At 44.0% G+C, this 18,573-nt stretch overlaps 1 protein-coding gene across 1 annotated transcript; it reads right to left on the minus strand.

Moving 5' to 3' along the window:
- Window positions 1-3,778: 3,778 nt before the first annotated feature.
- On the minus strand, window positions 3,779-9,465 carry KCTD1 (potassium channel tetramerization domain containing 1; the record flags this gene model as incomplete). Its single annotated transcript, XM_008943004.1, has 3 exons — window positions 3,779-3,958; window positions 6,683-6,988; window positions 9,202-9,465. Coding segments are annotated over 3 exons (729 nt in total), but the record flags the coding sequence as incomplete, so codon positions are not given.
- Window positions 9,466-18,573: the final 9,108 nt, after the last annotated feature.

The raw sequence follows: 18,573 nt of genomic DNA on the forward strand, positions 1-18,573 counted from the left end.
TGGGGCAAGCTGACCATGAAGACAGAGGGAAGGAGATGGGATCTGGCCCATAATATCTGGCATCAGCTGAAAAATAACACACCCTTCACTGTTGTAGGGGCAGAGGACTCAATAACGTAGGAAGCTCCTAGTCAATAAATCTGGAAAAAAACCCTAAATAAACCACAGATTCAAGGAAAAGTGGACTTTTCCCCATCTGTCAGAGGAAACCTCTATTTCTGGAGCTCATCCTTGCCCAAACAAAAGATGTTTCAGCATTTTGGCTCTGGGGTTTCCCTGCAGCATCGACATTAGCATCCTGATTACCTGCTAGCTCAGCTTCCCAGGGGATGAACTCTTCTGCTACATGCCTGCATCTTTCTTTTTGAAGAGGAGCAGGGATATAATTTTAGCTGTGTCAATCTCAAATCGAGGATTTCAAATGCTAAGTCAGTTTTGGGGTCTTCCACAACCAGATCAATGAGGCAGCAGCCAAAGCCAAGGCAGGGACCTGATGCAATGTATTGATTTTTGGTGGTGGCGATCCCTCCAGACCCTCCAGAGATAATAAACCACTCAAAGTGAAGTCTGAGAAAAAAAGCAACTGGTCTACAGGCCCTAAGGATGTCTTGGTTTCATTTCCACTGTAAATAAACCTCAGGCAGCACGAATGCCAACATACAGATACCAGTTGTCCCTAGAAATAATTCATAATATAGAATTCCAGAGTCAAGAAATGACAGATGGAAATAAATGTTTTTATTTCTCTGAAAAATTGACCATGGGTCAATAAAAGTTCTTTTTCTCACCACCCAGAATCCAACTCGTTCTCCCTCAAGTCCCCCAAAATATGAAGAATTCAAGAACAATGCTCTTGACAAGTCATTCTGGTGATGGTAAAACCTTTGTAAATTAGCAGAGCCATCCATTTTTAAAGGCTGTTGAAAAAAAAAAAGTCATGCTTCTGACACAAACGTTTCTCTTCTCCTTTCAATCAGTGCCTGTTCACCATAAAGCAAAAGAATTGGATGGGCAATGCCTCAACTCTACCTGCTTGGGCCAGTCAAGCTTTCTTCTAGACCCATGGCAACGCAGAGGAAAACCATGCCAGCAAGCCCAGAAGGACCTGGAGATGGAATAAAGTAGCAACACCTCTTGACAAGGAGTGCTTCTGGAAAGAGAGATTGCCCCAGTGAGGAAAGGGGGCTTCACTTTCCCTGGCTGAGGGTAGATTAATTCAGTCTTCCACGGGACACTCACGGTTGAAAGGTTCATCCAAGCGTGCCAGGATCCACACTCAGCTCTCCATCACGTGGCTCTGGGGTGCAGCAGGGAGGCAAGAGGGAAAACTAAGCCCTGGATGGATGGTTATTGCAGGAATCCAAAAGAAGAGGTGAAGACCCAGTTCCTCTGCCCGTGTCTCATCCCGGGGAGGGGCGTTGGGTGGCACCCAACAGTTCTCCTGGTGGCCTCTTAGCTAAAGTGCTGAGGTACAACGTTGGCAGCTGCTCTTCACTGCAGCTCTTCCTCTTGTGAAATGCAGCACCACTGATAGCACAAAATGGAGTCATAATTTTTAATAGAAAAATTAGATAAATCATACATGTCAAAATCACTAACCTCCAGAAACCAGCTGACCACAACCTCATCCTTCTTGGTTTCCCCACCACCCCCTCCAAGGATATATTGCTTATTAGTCTTTTGATCAGTTTTTCTAAAGAATATTTTTGTAAAAAAAAGCTATTGTAAGCCTCAACTGCAAACAGGACTGATCTAATTTGTCTCTAAAATTCTACATCTGCCTTATCCCTGCAGGTATTTGTCATCAGCCATGGCTTTGTTTGTCCACGATCACATCTTCACTGCAGAGACATTCAGGGTCTCGGAGTCTAGTGGGTGGTTCTAGGGGTGGATGGAGAGAACCTTTGGGCTTCACAGCCACCACAACCACATCTCCAGGGCACGGTGTGGAGGCACCAGAGGTGAGGCTCTCACCTCAGCCCTGTGTTCTCAAAGCACTCCTGGGGAACTGGCATCTTTTTAGACATCCCAAATTTCATACCGCTTCCCAAGGGGTTGAAGAGCTGCTGAAAATATTGATTTCCCAGGGTTTTAGCTTTCCCAGCTTCAAACTAATAACCAAATTGTGGGCAGTAAGAGCAAGCATTGGTTTATTTTGTCAGAGGACTACTTGGCTGCTGATTGAAAAGGAGCATTTGCAAGGAGGCAGCTGGTTCAGGGCTGGGAATAGACAAATCAGAATCACATTGAAGATCTAATAACCTGCTAATGAACCTTAATTTTTGCAGCCCCACCCCCCTCACTCATTTCCACATTTCAATCATTTCAAAACCATTGATACGTGCTGCCAGAGAGTTATTTCAGTATGTCCTCTGATGTTTTTTTTAATAAAAACCAGAAAAGTGGTAGTTTTTTCCTTAGTTCTCAGACTATATTAAAAACCCTCTTACATGTATTGAACAATTTTTTTTTTTCTTAAATAAATAGCAAAGTGTCACCAAAATGAATGGAGCTGTTGCATCAAGAGAAAACTTCCATACTAGAATGAACATCTGGAATATTGCATAAAAAAGGTGCTTTGGAGGAAAAGTGGCAGTTGCTGGTGCACCTCAGGTGGGAAAGCATCAACCCAGGAACAGTCCGTGCAGCAGGATCAGGATGTGGCACCTCTCCAAAATCCCAAAGCAGGCAGAGTTGGCCTCAGTGAGGCTCTGGAAGAGAAGAACTTGTAGGACATCTAACCCCAGGACATGGACTTACCACCTGCTACCCCCAGCAACGCAGCCCATGGGGTAACTCATGGGGCTGACCAGCTCACTCTCCAGGCAGAAGAACACAACTCACACCTCTCTCTGCTCCTGTGGGCTTAAATCAGACCCTCGGTATTTGAAACAGAGTTTATTGTATTTAATACATTATAAAATTTGAAAAAAATTGTAGGAAAGCAGCAGATTCAAACCAGAGCGTCTCTACCAAATATTAATTATTCTGGCCCCCTTTGGAAAAAAAAAACAAACACAAAACAAAACAAAACAACAAAAAGAAAAAACCTCATTCAAAAGAAAAGTTAATCTTTCACATGAGGGCAGACAAAAACGTGTGGGACTCCTGTACAAACTACATGGAAAACTCCAGTCGACTAGGGATGGTGGTCACCTCAAGGCCTGCCCAGCCACCTCTCCAAAAAAAAGACAGAGAGAACCCTCCACATCCCAAGGGAGCTGAGTCAAGGTGTGGCCACGTCCCAGAGGGGCTGTTTGGCAATGGAAGGTGGGTGAAGAACAGGCTGTGTGTGCCCCACCCCGTGCTCATGGCTTGTACACCCCTAGTGAGGGCTAGGACACTTCATGGCCATCACAGCACCAACCTCATCTGCCACTTCTGGGCTGTTGCATTTCCTACCCTTTGACATATACATACATATATATATGTACATACATACATATACATACATATTTTTTATATATATATATGTGTGTGTTTTCCTTTACACCTTGAGGTTCTTATTCTTATGACTACTACTCCAAATGTTCCCATATGAATTCAGGTGTGGTCTCTAGATTGGATAGAAACGTGTCTTTTATTCAATTTGAGTTCCAAGACTTGTTTGGAGTCCAAACTGCACATGAAACGTCCCCTTTTTTTTTTTTTTCTTTTTTTCCTTCCTCTCTCTTTTTTTTTTCTTTTTTTTTCCTTTTTTTTTTTCTACACATGTGCAAAGTACCTGGGCTGGTGGGCAACTGAAACTGTAACACTGCACCTGTTGTATAGCAAAAGTCATAAAGAAAGGTGTCCATTTTTAGTCCAGAGGCTCTTGCTTTATTCGAATGACGGAGGGTGCACGAGATGTCCTTCTGAGTTCTCTCCTCAGTACGTATTCACTGAATTGGGAAGAGTCCACCCCACCTCCACACGAGCCAACAATCTCAAACCCTCTTTGCTGCAACCTCTCAAGTACCTGCAAAAGAAAAAAAACAAACAAGAGAAAACAAACGTTGATGTGTAAGTCAATAAAGGGACTATTTGCTGCCTGAGGATGAGAGCTCCTGTTGTCAGATGGGCCCAGGTAGGCAAGAAAAGTGATTCCAGAGACCTGCTGTTTCCCTCTGCTTCATTGGATTGCACCAATTTCTACTGACTTTGGCCACTGGGCAACAAGTAGAATAATATATTTTATTTTTTTTAGTACCTCCAACAAATCCAGTATTCTTCCAGCCACAGAAAAACGTGTTCTCTGTGTCACAAAATTTACAATCCAAGAGGATTTCACAGCAGGATGCTGAGCTAACACCTCCACTAAAATGGCAGCAATGCAGATAACTGCAGTCATCACTTCAGAAAAAAATTACCATCCTATTTCCTAGAGACTTAAAACCCAACGATGACTCTGAAGGTTTGTGGCTGCATTTCCCTGTGGTAAAACTCAGGACCTTTTAACTTTAATTATGGCACTAACGAGTTCTGCCTATTCGCCTTCTTTCCTCCCTTTTCACAGCCAGTGGGATGCACCCAACACAGCTCACCCAATAAAGGATGGGGCAAAGCTCTGGGCTCCCAGCACCAGCTCCAGGCTGCTAAGAACATGGTCTCCTTCCACACCACAATTATTGCTGTTTTAATTACCCATTTTCATGCTGGTTTACTGTAACTACAGGGCTGAGGTGTTCTTGCCCTTGTTTAGGCTCTTTGCTACTTTTATCATCACCTTCATCTGTTCTGCTTCCTTTGCCTCCTCTGTGAAGAAGACTGTGATGGTACCAGCCCCAAAAGGGGGGGATGATGCTCCTGCACCCCACAGGATGTGAGACCATGTCCAGCATGATTGAACCTCACTGGGGTTGTGCTGGGAGCAGGTGCCTGCTGAGCCTTGCCCAGCTTTTTTCAAGCAACCATGAAAATATCTGTGCAATTTTGTTTACCCTCATCTTTAGCTTTTAACAATATAAACCAAAATTCCCCCAAAAAGTCTCAGTGCAAGCCACTGAGAAATAGAGCAGAACAATGTAGGTCCTGAGGAAAAAATGCTGTGGAAACAACTCATCAGGAAACCAGCCTGGCCCTGGACAAACCCTTGGGTTGGGTCTGTACCTCACTCTCCAGGTCTGTTGGTGGTCCCTGCCTCCCATCACATCATTATCAGGACTGGGAGATGTTTACATCCCCCCAAAACAGAAGATGCAGCATTATCAACATGGGATCATCATCTGTCTTGAAGCCTGTGCATATTTTGTCACTCTGACTGGGTTTTTCACACCAGTAAATATTCTTGGCATCTCTACTCTTGGGGCTTCTCCCACCTTCCTGGGCAACCTGTGCCAGTGTTTCATAAAAAAATTCCTCCTTATATCTAGTCTAAATGTTTAGTTGAAAACCATTACCCTTGTCCCAGCACTACAGGCCTCTAATTAGCCACAAAAATTAGGAAAAAGTGCTGAAAGTGAAAGAGGAGGGTTACATGAGAGCACAGAAATGGTGGTTCCCTGTCTGCAATAAGCAGATGAGCCTTTGGTTGTGTTGCTGAATGAATGTGAAGACTGAATGTGTCTTCTTCTTCCAAAGTAACAAGCACAGGGTGATTTATTCCAGCAGGATGACACAGGTCTTTATCAAATGCAGAAGACCTGGGTAACCCTGGCAAAAGGCAACACCAGTTTTTAACCACACTTGTGGTAACTTCCCCCTGCTGTGTCCTTCACGTTACACACCTTGCCTGAGAGTCTCATTGAAACATCTCCTGGGGTGTTGTGGTTTGAAAGGCAGCAGAGAGGGCTGAGGCAAAGTCCCCTCAACTGGGCAAGGCTCAAGAGATGCCTTCTCCTCTGGCTGCAGGCTGTCCCCTTCTCCAGAAACACTGGGAGCACCACTGGGTCCTGTTTCAGGAGGAAGGAGGACACTGGTTGTGTTCTCCCCCTGTGGAAATGTGGTCCTCCTTTCAGTAGCTTGCCAATGCTACTGCCCTGTCACCTCTTTCTCACTTGTCACACTTGGAAAAAGGGTGAGACACACCAGGGCTTCTCCTTTTTGCTCCTCTATTTAGCTTCAGAGCTCCTGTGGACTCTTGGCAAATCAGAGCACCTCCACTACCTTTCTCAGGTGAAGGAACAGCTCCCAGTGCCCTCAGAACAGGCTCTGTGGGGATGTGGCACCTTCTCTCCCTGGTTTGAGCTGTGCCTGTGCCCTCTCATCAAGCCAGAAAACCACTGATAACAAAGCAGGGCCAGGGACTGGACACAGGCTTGAATGGTATTCAAATGTCAACAAAATGTTACTCCAAATATGCAGTGTCTGTTTGCTGGGACCAACATCTGTCCTAGGTTTGCCCACGACTGCAGTTGGCTTGCCAAGAGACCTGGTGGTGATAGGTATGAACTAAGCCAAGACAGCAGCCTTGACCCACAGAGGCAAATAACGAGCTCAAAGCCTCTCGTTGAGTTTGTCCATCACAACACTCCAGCAACAGGGATGAGGGTCACCCCATTGACACCTGGCCAGCAGGCTCCCTCCCAAAACACCCCCAACGTGACCTCCTACCTGAACCTTGACCCATAGAGGCAAATAACGAGCTCAAAGCCTCCCGTTGAGTTTGTCCATCACAACGCTCCAGCAACAGGGATGAGGGTCAACCCCATTGACACCTGGCCAGCAGGCTCCCTCCCAAAACACCCCCAACGTGACCTCCTACCTGAACTGAGTTGAGGTGGCAGTAGCCATTCAGTGGGAAGCGGATGACGTGCGTCGAGTCGTGGTTCCAGCCGGCGTTGACAGAGTTACACATCACGTCTCCAATTTCAGGGAACACTTCTTCTATCAAGGACTTATCCCCACTCAGTGTGATCCTCTCCCCAAGATCTGGGGCCACTCTCACCACCAAGCACTCGCAAGACTTGGAGAAGCGGCCACTCTCCCGGTCCTGTTTCCACCTTTCCATCTCTCCTAGCATGGGCTGAAGCTGGAAATATTTTGCTTCTTCATATAACAAACTGTAGTCCTGAAAGACACAGATATTACTGTGCACAGTTAAGGAAGAGGCCTTGCTACTCCATCTCTTAATGTATATGGTTATCCAGGCTCTAGATCTGGAAGCCTTCAGAGATAATTAGGGAGGTGCAGGCAGAAAACACCATCAGCCCCTTGAAACAGGTTGGGTGCAGCAGCACTCGTGAGGGGAGTGTTGCTTTCTCAACCCCCTCCTGCTATGGAAAGATCCAGGCAAAAATCCCACTTTCCCCCTATATTTTATCCCCATAGTGATGTCATAGAATAATGGAACAGATGGAAGAGAATTCAATCAGGATTCAGAAATCCATCACTAGGATCCATCGCGTCTCCCAGCGACACTAGCAGGCATTGTAACAGGTATAAGAATGTAAATGAGGGAGCCTGAGATGCTTCTGAGTGTAAAATGATTCGGATATTTGCATAACGAATGGCACGTATTACTGCATTTTAAAAATTAAGTATTTTTTAATACCTCCCCATTTGCCAACAGTGTTGTTTACTACCTCGTCGCCGACGCCGGGGCAGGGAACGCGTTTCTAAGTGTAGCCAAGACAGGAGTAATTTAGAACTGATGATCTGGAGTCTGTCTACTGCCATTTTTTTAAATTAAAAAAAAAAAAAACAACCCCAAGGAAATGTTGTTTTTCTAGGTGGAAGAGAATAAGACCATTTGGAAAACTTTTCTACAGAGAAAAGCAAGACAAGAAGCTGAGGGAAGACAGAACAGAATGACAACAGACTGCTAACAGTCAGCACAGCCCTGAAGTTGAGCCACAGACAGCATGCTTTAGGAGAAAGGGGCACCTAAACCATGCCTAAAATACTGTTGACATTTAATGGGCACCAAAAAAAGTCATCTCATCTATATATTTTTAAGAAACAAGGACTGCTGTTAAGTTTAAGAGCCAATATTTTGGACACCTCAAAGCCTAGGTGGGAAGGAGACCTCTTTGAACATCCTGTGGGTTGAGTGATCTTGCCAGGAGTTAAGTTTTGAATTTCAGCACAGCTACAGTGTAATTTATGTGTTTGAAAGGCTCTGCACATATAATTTCTCACTGGTGCATGGAAGGTGGCTCTTCTCTTTTCTGGAGTCCTGGTTCCCTCCGAGAGCCGTGCTAAGGCTTCCAAGAGGGATGTGGTTCTTATCAGGTAGCTCCAAACTCCCACATCACTCAGGCAGACCTACCCTGGTCACACATGGGAGCAGATGATTTAAAGCTTGCTGCAACACAGTTCTCAAACTCAACCTCACACCTATGATGCCCCAAACACCACAAAAATCCACCTCAGATGTGTGCAGTCTTTTGTCCCTCACCAGCGTGAGCTGCTCCAACCCTTCCCCACCACCCCTCCTGTCCAAGCTGAATTGCTCTCTCTCCTGCAGTGAACTAAGGGCACAGGCAGCTACTTTGATATGGATTCATTAAATAATGATAAAGATCTGTTCTGATTGCAACCATGGACTCCAGCACTCAATTTGCTGACACTAGGTACACACCCACCTCCTTCCAAGTGGATAAACACAGAACATCACATGGAGTTTGAAGCTCTACCTCTGTAGGTTAATATCTAATGTGGTGAACTACCACAGATTTAATTTCTTATTAAAAAGAAATAAAAAGCAAGCTCTTTATTAAAGTGGAAATAATGAACGTGGAACTGTTTATCCCTCACTTCTCTTAAACTCCCCAATTAAACCTGCAGTATGCATTCAAGAGTCTGGAGGAGAAAATATTCTATGACTTAATACTCAAATATTACCATGTGTGCAGTTTATTTTGTCAATACTGTGATTCCCACACCATTCTCTGAATTTCAGCGTGGGAGTGGAAGCTGGAGCTGCTGCAATCAGAGAGGAAGCACAAAAGTGGATGAGAGGACAAGTAATTAGCCAAGCTCACGAGTTATTTCCAGAGTGTAACAACCTTTCTACCTCCACCAGCATCCTATGAATTTTAGTTTCCCTGGGTCAAAGGTGGCGAGGTGGCTGCCAGAGCCAGGAGGGGAGAATTTAACATTGATGCCACTCTAGGAAAGGCTGACAGATGCCACTTGGGCAACCTCATGCTTACCTTGGCCAGGCACCTGAAATCAAGCACCACACTCCTAAAAATCTCCCTCCATCCCCCCCTCCATCCCTCAGCTAGGGCTCTGGTCTAAACTGCCTACCAAGGTCCATGCAAAACACCTAAATCTCACCTTGAAATCATCAGGAATGAGGAGTTTCGACGTCCTTAAAAAATTCAAGATATATCTGAACATCTGCCCGTCCCTGTCGATGAAATAATGCTGCTTGAGGCTGTCGAGGACAATGGGCTCCGTGCCATCGAAGAGCCGGCCGATTCTGGAGGGGAAACGAGAGGTCAGACCAAGCTGGGGCTCAGCAGCCTCCTCAACAGGTTTGGTGCTGCCCAAACCCCCTCCTGATGCCTTCCCCACGGCAGCTCTGCGGCTCCGCTTCACCTTTCCCAGTGCAGCCCCAGAAACTTCTCACTTTCACAGCTTGGGAGGCAGAGGGGAAGCAGCAGGGGCAGGAATCTCTCACACCAGCCTTGCTGCCCAAATCCATGTCCTGTCACACAACACCCCTTGGATAATTTGGGCACCTCTCTTGATAGCCCCCAGCAGAAGACCCCATCCCCTTAGATGCACGGACCCCCTTGATTTACCCCATTCTGCACAGTGAACCCCATTCAGCTTGGAAATTGCACTTGGGAAACTTTTAATTTTTGGTTGTTTGCTGGAGTTTTGTTTGGTTTTAAACCCAGTTTGTTTTCTGGATGCCATTTACTGCACCCAACACTTGGAGAGGCACAGCACCTTGTGGGAAAAAGTGGCTGGGGACACAAAGGTTAAAACATTTCCATGTGTGATAATGATTTTCCAGCAAAAATGAATGCTTTGTGGCAGGTACCAATTAGCACACTCTTAAATAATCAGGAAAAAAATCCCTCAGAGACCACCCACTGACCAGCAGAATCACACAGCCACCTAGAGAGCCCCAACTTGCAAAATGCTCCTGAGTCACTGGTGGGTTTTTTCATTATTTTAACAAAAAAGGCTCATTTGTATGTAGTTTTTGTCCCAGTATAACCTGTTTTGGGAACCAGCACAGCGAAATCTCTGCAGGTTACTAAAGACCATGCAGTAGTATCACTGGACATCACTAGACAGGCACTTTTGTTCCCTGTAGAGCAGGGACCTCATTAGTCCAGCCAGTAATAAGTTGAGACCAGAACACAAATCCCATCTATTCCTTCTCACCAGCTGGAGAAGATGAAGAGCAGGAAAACCACAAACCCCCCACTAACCTCAGCTGGCCATTTCCAATTCCATGGGAAACACCCAAATCAATTCAAGTTGTGTGAAATCTCTCCCATAGAAAGAATTAACCATATTCTGCAAAACCATCAGGTATTAAATATTTTTTTTGTTTTCCAAGCCATCCCTTAGAACAATTCAAGCTTTCTGCCTCTGATGCTTGTTCCTGCCTGCCCTGCTGCTCAAAATTTAAGCTGTGACAGGCTATATAATGCAGGTTCCTGCTCACTAGGTGGATGAGCAACTTTTATGTCTCATCCAGATGCACTCAGCACTTGGAATTAATATTCCCCTTCTACTTAAGCATGTTGTCTTGGATTCTGTCATGGAATTCACACACAAAACATAGATATTTGGCCAAGTCAGTCATTACTGAAATGTGTAATGGTAATTGGGTTCTGCAGCGTTTTCCTAGCTCTAAATTACTACTATAATTACATATTTTAAACCTCTAGGCTTTTTGTCTTCGTTTTATTAATTGTTTAGGAGAAGAACAAGATAGTATCAGAGGATGGAGCCTTCTGACAGCAGGATAATGCTGACTTGAGTGTACAACCATCAGGAGTGCTACCTGGGACCTAAAAGGCTGGAAGGGTTAACAGAAAGTGCTCCCTAAGTTCCCCAGTGCCTTTGCAGCAGCAGAAAACCCCAAGGAATTGCAAAGTGATCCTAAGGTGGGGAGGAATTGCCTGGGAATTGGGACTTTGCAATACACAACTGCACTTTCAGCTGTTAAAACAGCTTTGGAGGGTGGGCCCCCAGCAGAGAGACTTCTGTAAAGAAAATTAAAGCTTTTTCCTTTTCAGATGGGGAAAAAAATAGTCAGATTCAAGTTTGCTACCTATGGCCTCCAAGGAAAGACTGGAGAGAAAATAGGACCTGAAAGATGTTTTTCCCCATCTCCTTCTTGACTACGTTGGCCAATGATTGGCAAAGATGATTATTTTTTTTAATGATAAATACATAACAGCTAAATGGATTTCCACACAGAAAGTGCTTTGAAGAAAGCTTGCAAAATAAGCTGATAATTATATGCAGAATTAGCCAAATATCAAGGGTAAAGGATAAGAACCCGTCGTCCATTGACAAGAAAACGTACTTCTGAAATATTTAATTAAAACTTACAGGCTGGAATTTTCTGTATATGAGGAAAATTAATGTCCCATGGGTTGAAACTGCGACCTCCAATGGGTAATAATTAATGTCTGTGGCTTTAAGTATCAGATTCCACTGTCAGAAATTGAATGCTGCAAGGGTTGAAAATAGAACCAGTGGGAAACTCAGCTTCCATCAGAGAATTTTGGTTTACTTGGAGGACACAGGACAGGTACAGCTGCAAGCCTGGTTTTAGTGGCAGAAAACGACTGGATGTGGAAGAGATTGAGGTTTACCTCCTTAAAATACTGTAGGGATCCTTCTCCCCCCCAGAGCAGCACTCCCACAGCAGTGTTTCTAGAGCAAAATGCTATAGCATGGGAAGAGGATGTTGCTTCCAGGATTTTTCACATCATTCAGAAACAAATCCTGTTTCTCAAGTATAAAAATACACAGCAAAACTGTATATCTAAGGTGTTTATAATCTGGCTCTCTCAGTGTATAAATATTTATGTATGTTATAATACACAAAAAAAAAAAGAGAAAGGAAAAAATCCTTGCCTTCAGTATATCCTGCCTCAGCTGAGAATTTGGGAAAGCAGCAATAATTAGGGACAAGGTGGCCAATATTAATTAAACAAGTTGACTGCTGCACAGCTTAAGAGTGAGAAAAGCAACATGGATCTGCAGATGGTTTTGCTGGCTTCAGTGGGCCAAGCTAAAACTCTTCCCTTTTGTAATTAAAGGGGCAGAAGAAAACACAGATCCCTTATTCTTGAATATATTCAGCGTATTACTTCTCATACTGTTGACATTATCAGAGGATAAGAAGAGGATTTTGTTGCAATAAACTGTTTTCAAGAGTTCCAAGCTGTCAGCTTTCCCTGTCTTTTGCAGAACAAGAAAAAACAGGGGTTTGACCCTTAATAAACCCAAACCTTTGCCCCTTAAATTTAATAAGTGAACTCAAGTTTTCTTAATATCACATCCTTATATTTCCCTGGCTAATGGGAAAGCTCATTGAACACTCTGGGGTGTGTGGAGAGAGCTGTGAAACACTTAGCTTTTTTTTTTCCTCTGCAACTTTTTAGTCCACATTGTCCTTATTAATTTCTTTTCATTTTCTCCTACCCACTGCTCAAAGGCAATTTGCATAAGAGCCCATTATAAATGAGATCTGTTTAATGGCATGCTCATCTCATGGCTATTTAATTTTACTCCCTCCTATGTCTAAATGATATAATTTTGCACTGTCTCCTCGAAGCTGGTACACTTGCAGAGGCAGCCACACCAGGGAGAACTCCTGTCCTACCCCAGTGGAGAATAAGGAGGCTTCTATCCTTTTTTTTTTCAGAGGTTCCTGTGAGTTCTAACAGTAACAACCTGCTCTTCTTTTTTGGGTACCTCACATCATTTGGATCCACAGCGAGCAATCTTTGCAGCTCAGCATAACAAAAGCTGGCTCATAAACATGATCTAACAGAATACATTTGCAATTTTCAGGAACATATATTATGAAAACCACATTTTAACCAAATACCCTGTTGTAATCTCTTGCTCTCAGTGCTATTGTAATTTGTTCTTATCTCTTCCTCCTTACATTTAATTTAAGGTTTCATGTCCATGAGTCTCAGGAATTTCTTGGCACTGACAGTTCCTACATTATCAGAGGAGGCATGAAGACAATGATTATAAAGCAAAGGTAACAGGGGAAAAATGTATTAAAACCTAAAATCTCATTAAAACTTCTATAGCAAAGGTATTTATACAGGAGCCAAAATGACAGAGCAAGAAGGATGTACAGGAGGAGGTATTAAACCACCAGTTCTTAGGAGATTTAACAGGAAACGTTTCATGGCATTTTAAAGAACAGATAAATCCCAGATACCGAGTAGAACGATGTCAAACCTTTGTGGAAATATTTGCTAAGGATTAAAGAACTGAATCACTTGCAAGGAGATCATTTTCAACCATCTGAAGGTTGTTATTCAAGCGTGGAAGTGAAGGAAAAGGTAAGGGCGAGCTCAGGGGGCTCATAAAACATTCAGAAGAAATTGAGATAGACAAGAAGTGGTGAAGAGTCTGAACTGAGAGGAACAGATGGGAAGGATCTGGAATGATGAGTGAGGTGGTATCATCAGGGAATGCATCAGAAGGGAAAAAAAAAACCCCAAACCTGAAGCATGGGATTTGCTGTAACCTGCCTGATCAGAGGCAGCACCAGGAGCAGAGATGAAAGCACCTCACACGTATTACAAAATGAACTAATAGTCCTTGGACCTAACCCACATGGACAAACTGACACATTAACTGGAAAAGAATAAATTGCACAAGGGTGTGGAGTCATGCTGCAGGCATGCTCCTTGCAGGAGAGCAAAGGAAGGCCTTCCATGCCACAGATGAGCCTGGAGATGATGAGGTGTGCACCTAAGTGACAGCTGAAGGAAAGAGGGTGTGTGGGTCACAGGAAACATAGGGGTGAATTAAAAAAGACATGGCCATGGCTCCAGAAGTCAGTAGCAACACACTATGTTGCCTGAAAAGGCAATTTTTCCAAGAAAAATGAAAACCTGTGTTCTCCCCCCTAAACAGGTGATCTAGCTACTTACAAGACTCACATCAGAACTAAAAATTACCCTGCAGAACAGAGCTGACTCCCATGATGTACATAACACACTGGTTGGCAGTCTTACAGTAGGTGCTGGGTGCCCAAATGTCCAGCAGAAGCAGGTTAAAAACCACAGGCTGTGTCCCAGCCTTCTCTGGGGATGTCCAAACCCCCATTCCCAAACTCAGGACCATGGATCCCCCCCAATCCAAAAGGCACTTGCAGAAATGCTGCCCCCTTAGAACAGAAAGGGATAGATAGTTGAGATGGGCTATCCAGAGCTGGAGACTCATGGCCAGAAAACCACACACGTGGGCAGGTGGAAACCATCTCCCACCTTGCTCGATGGCAGCAGGAGCTGGGCCAGGACAGCACCATCCCCAAGACTTTGGATGATGGGCCAAGGAGCTTCTCTTTACCATATACCTTCTCCCTCTGAAGAGAGACACAGGCTGCAACCCAAATCTCCATCTTTTCACACAAAGACGAGCAGCTAAGTGTCTTAAAAACGAGTTCAACACTCCAGCAGCCAAACCTCCTAAACCTCTAGGTTGTGTTACAGATGTGCCTGAGAGGGGCCTGTCCTCTGCTCTCCTGCTGTTTCCCCACCCCAGACCAGGACCCTCACCCCCACAGTCCCCATTGCTTTTGACAAAGTCATGTTCCTCTGTCTGACAGACACCAAAGCTCCCCAAGACACCCCACCTACCCCTGACCCTCCAGACACCAAGCACTCCCTCAAGACCTTTGCCTACCACACAACTCTCTCCAGTAAATTTAAGTTTTCCAGAGCACATCCAACCCACTTTCCCCTAAAAAATCCTTTAAACCAACGAAATGGTGAATCAATTATTCATGCAAATACTTTTTCCATCTCTGTTTTTTTTTTCTTGTCACCGAGTTTTCTTGGCAATGATAACGTTTCACAGGAAAAAAAAACCTAACAAATATTCCCTTTGCTTGCCAAGAGAATTTTACTAAGCTTGAATCCGATTTCATTGAGGTGCTTTATTTATGTTTTATTGTTTTATCTTGAGGGAAGCTGCCTATTAAGTTAGTAGCAACCGTGTCCTTTTGCTTATGATACGGTTATTACCAAGTTATCAGGAGTACCTTTAAGTTATTAGGGTGCAATGGCAAATTAAGTGCTTTGCGTCATAATTAGCTAATAACTTTGGAATTGGGTTTTAATCACGTTGAAGATGGTCAGGTTTGCTGTAAGTACAGATAATGGAGGATAGGAGCAGCGTTTATCATTCGACACCAAAAGCAGCTCCACGGGTGGAGGCACAACATCCCAAAGGCCAGGATAATCTATATATTCAGAATGCTGAAACCCTTCACAGGCAGCAGTGTGGAAAAAATAGGACTTGTTTATAATAATATACGTTTCTAATAACATACTAGAACTTGGGATCCTGTTAAAGTAAAAAGCAAACAGATATTGGCTCCAAACGACTCTCTCTTGTTGATTTATTTTTTAAATGACATGTTAGCTATACCCATCTTCAGCTGCCTATGGATAAACCTATAAATGCAGGTTCCACAAAGAGAGAGCACTGTTAAAGCAACGTAGAAAAAGCAGCCAGAGTCATCTCCCTCTCACGTGGCTGGATGTTGAAGAAAATCCACACAACCAACAAAAAAAGACTCTTTTCAGAAGGGGGGAAATTCTTTGGATGTGTTCCTACATCGAGCACACCCCTCAGCCTCCATGAATTTCATTTGAACCACTATTAGCTCTCAGAATTTCCTCTGTACCCTTCAAGAAGACTTGGAATCAAAAAAGACCACTGGAAATTAGGAAACATTCTGAGATCCTCCATGAAATCCCTTTGAAAAATGGTAGCCCTGGAGCCAAACCCAACAGATAGCCCAGGTAAGGGTTATGTAAGAAGCACAATGTTATCTCTAACTCTGCCCCTTTCCAGGATGTTCCTTTGGGAACCAGGTATCACACTCCATATGCCCAGAGCCCCTGCCTCTCTAAACAACTTCAGCTGCTCTGCATCCCCCAGAAAACATCATCCTCCAGAGCCTAGGACAGGAGGAAGTATCCCCAAACACCCTTGCACCTCTGCTCTCAATAAATCCTCATGAAAACCACTCTGTAACAGCCTCCTCGAGTGCAGTTCACCCAGAGGACAATGGTTTGCCACTGCTAGTTCTGCAGCAGTGTAAAACAGATCAACAGGTTTCAACCCTGCTGCTGAACTTGGGCTTGGACTGTCACAGAAGAAATTTCCCAGAGAGGGTGGAGAGGATTTTTCAACCTGCTTTTTTAAAGCTTTACAGGAATAAAAAAAGGGGGAAAAATACACATAGAAATAACATTATGAAAGTAGTCCAAACAACCTTTGTAAGTTAAATATCAGAGAAGCTCCTGCAATTCTCATTTGCAAACCTCCTTATGCTTGAAACCCTTAAATTTGGTCTTTAGTGTCCTATTTTCCCTCATTTCAGCACACAAGCTGGGGCTGAGCCAGGGTTGTACAGAAGAGCAGCCTGCTGCTCCCAGGACCCCTGTTTGATTTGCTGGAGGAGCAGGAGAAGGTCTCAGGGATGAGGAAGGGATGAGGAAGGGATGAGGAAGGGATGAGGAAGGGATGAGGAAGGGCTGGGAGGGAGGGAACACACAGAGGGCAGATGGGGGCTGCCCTGGAGAAATGAACTTGGTCCAAGTGTGTGCCACGTTACCTGCACCATGCTACCACTAAGCATTATTTTTTTAAGTGAAACAAGAAGGAATGCTGCAAAGAAAGCATGCAAGAGTGACTCTTCAGAACAGGACTCCACCACTACCCAGAAACTGCAGCCCAAGGACACACACCAAAACGAGGAGGAAGAGGAGATGTTGATGACCTGTTTAAGTCATTAAGCACCACACTTCAGCAGCAGGCAATCATGTATTGGAGGTGGTATTACCACACATGCACCATGAAGATGACAAATTAAGGTCTACCCTGGCTGCCCTTAGTAATGTTCTTTTCCTATAAAGTTGACTTCAGTTGCAACAGGAGAAGCTGCAAGGCCAGCAAGGCAATAATACATTTATTATACTGCCCTCATGTATTATACTGCCCTCATTTATTATACTTCCCTCAAACATTCATGTTTTGCTTCCCTCCTCAGCTCACCTGCTCAGATCCCTCCACCCAGGCTGCAAATGCTGCTTCCAGACTAACATCCTAGGTGGTGAATTCTTTGAGAAAGGCAACCCAGAGAGCACGAGGACATCCACAACAGAGGCAATGATGATGCAGGGGTTAGGAGCCCAGGATTTATGTTTGAGAAAACAAAAGGGCCATACACTGCTCTTATTTTGATTAGCTCTACCTTATATACATTACAATTACCTTGCTGTGATTCCTACTGTGGACACCCAAATGTGCCTACAGAGAGAGACGTGTTTGTACCTGTACAACTCCTTCTCAGCCATTTACATGTTTAACTGCTTCCATGCTAGAGGTTAAAATGATTTAAGCACTTCTGTTACTAGGAAAATCACACCATTAACCAAATCAGTTCATCCAAAACCTGTGTGCTAATCAGTTAAGAGGACAGGAAAGTCCACCTAGGAAAGCTCAGATGGTGGCTCTGAGCAATAAATAATGCTTAATGCAGAGGTTAGAAATGCTGAAGCCACACCTGCACATTCTGCTGGTGGTGGGGGTGATAAAAAACACAGAGATAACATTATTTCCATTGACAAACTCTACATACACAAAAGAGAGGCTTTATTGTTTATTAAATTAGATGCTGTCATGGTGTAATCATCCCTGCAGCCATACCAAACCCCAAAGTGTGTCAGATGGATTCCTCTGGAGGAAGCAGAGGGAGAAGAAAGGAGGAGAATGGAGATACAGCACAGAAGCAACACAGCCCCATAAACAGTGGTGTAAGGAATAATTAATGTGAAAACAGACACTGGTAATTGCAGCCAGTGAAATCCTCAGAAATACCACATGACAAAACTAAAGTGTTGCACCACGGTGCCTTTAACACCCAACAGCCAGGATGTGATTCAGCTGCCTAAATCCAGGTGTCTGGTGCCACTGGATACACCTCCAAAGGGCTGGGGGATGGCACAGAGTCTCTACAGAGACCTGGATGTTAAATAAAGTAGAATCTATTCTTCCCAGAAACTCATTTCAATAGAAAATCAGGGTTTATTGTAGATAAAAATGACAAACGTGCACAATATGAAGTGAGCAATACTTTGTAGTGCTCCTAAAATGTGTAGGAATTGGTAATTTAATTTATTACCTTTTAATTTATTAATTTTTAATTTATTTGAACAAATCAAGTCACACTGCAAGTGTGTTAGGATCCCTGCTTCCCAAAATTGAGGTTGTCAGCCTCAAGTATTTTAGCAAGGGGTTGAAGTGAGGTGGCCCTAGGATCAGCCAAAGGATAAACAGCCCACCTCCAACAGACTGCATCTCACCCATTAATTCATCCTTGAAGCCTTTCTCTAAAAAGAACCAAATTTAACTACACTTGGGTTAAAAAAGAGGGGAAAAAAAAAAAGCACCATTGCCTAAGGA

Source organism: Merops nubicus, unplaced genomic scaffold (genome assembly GCF_000691845.1).
Source record: "Merops nubicus isolate BGI_N331 unplaced genomic scaffold, ASM69184v1 scaffold12086, whole genome shotgun sequence".
In the NCBI taxonomy this organism is placed as follows: domain Eukaryota; kingdom Metazoa; phylum Chordata; class Aves; order Coraciiformes; family Meropidae; genus Merops; species Merops nubicus.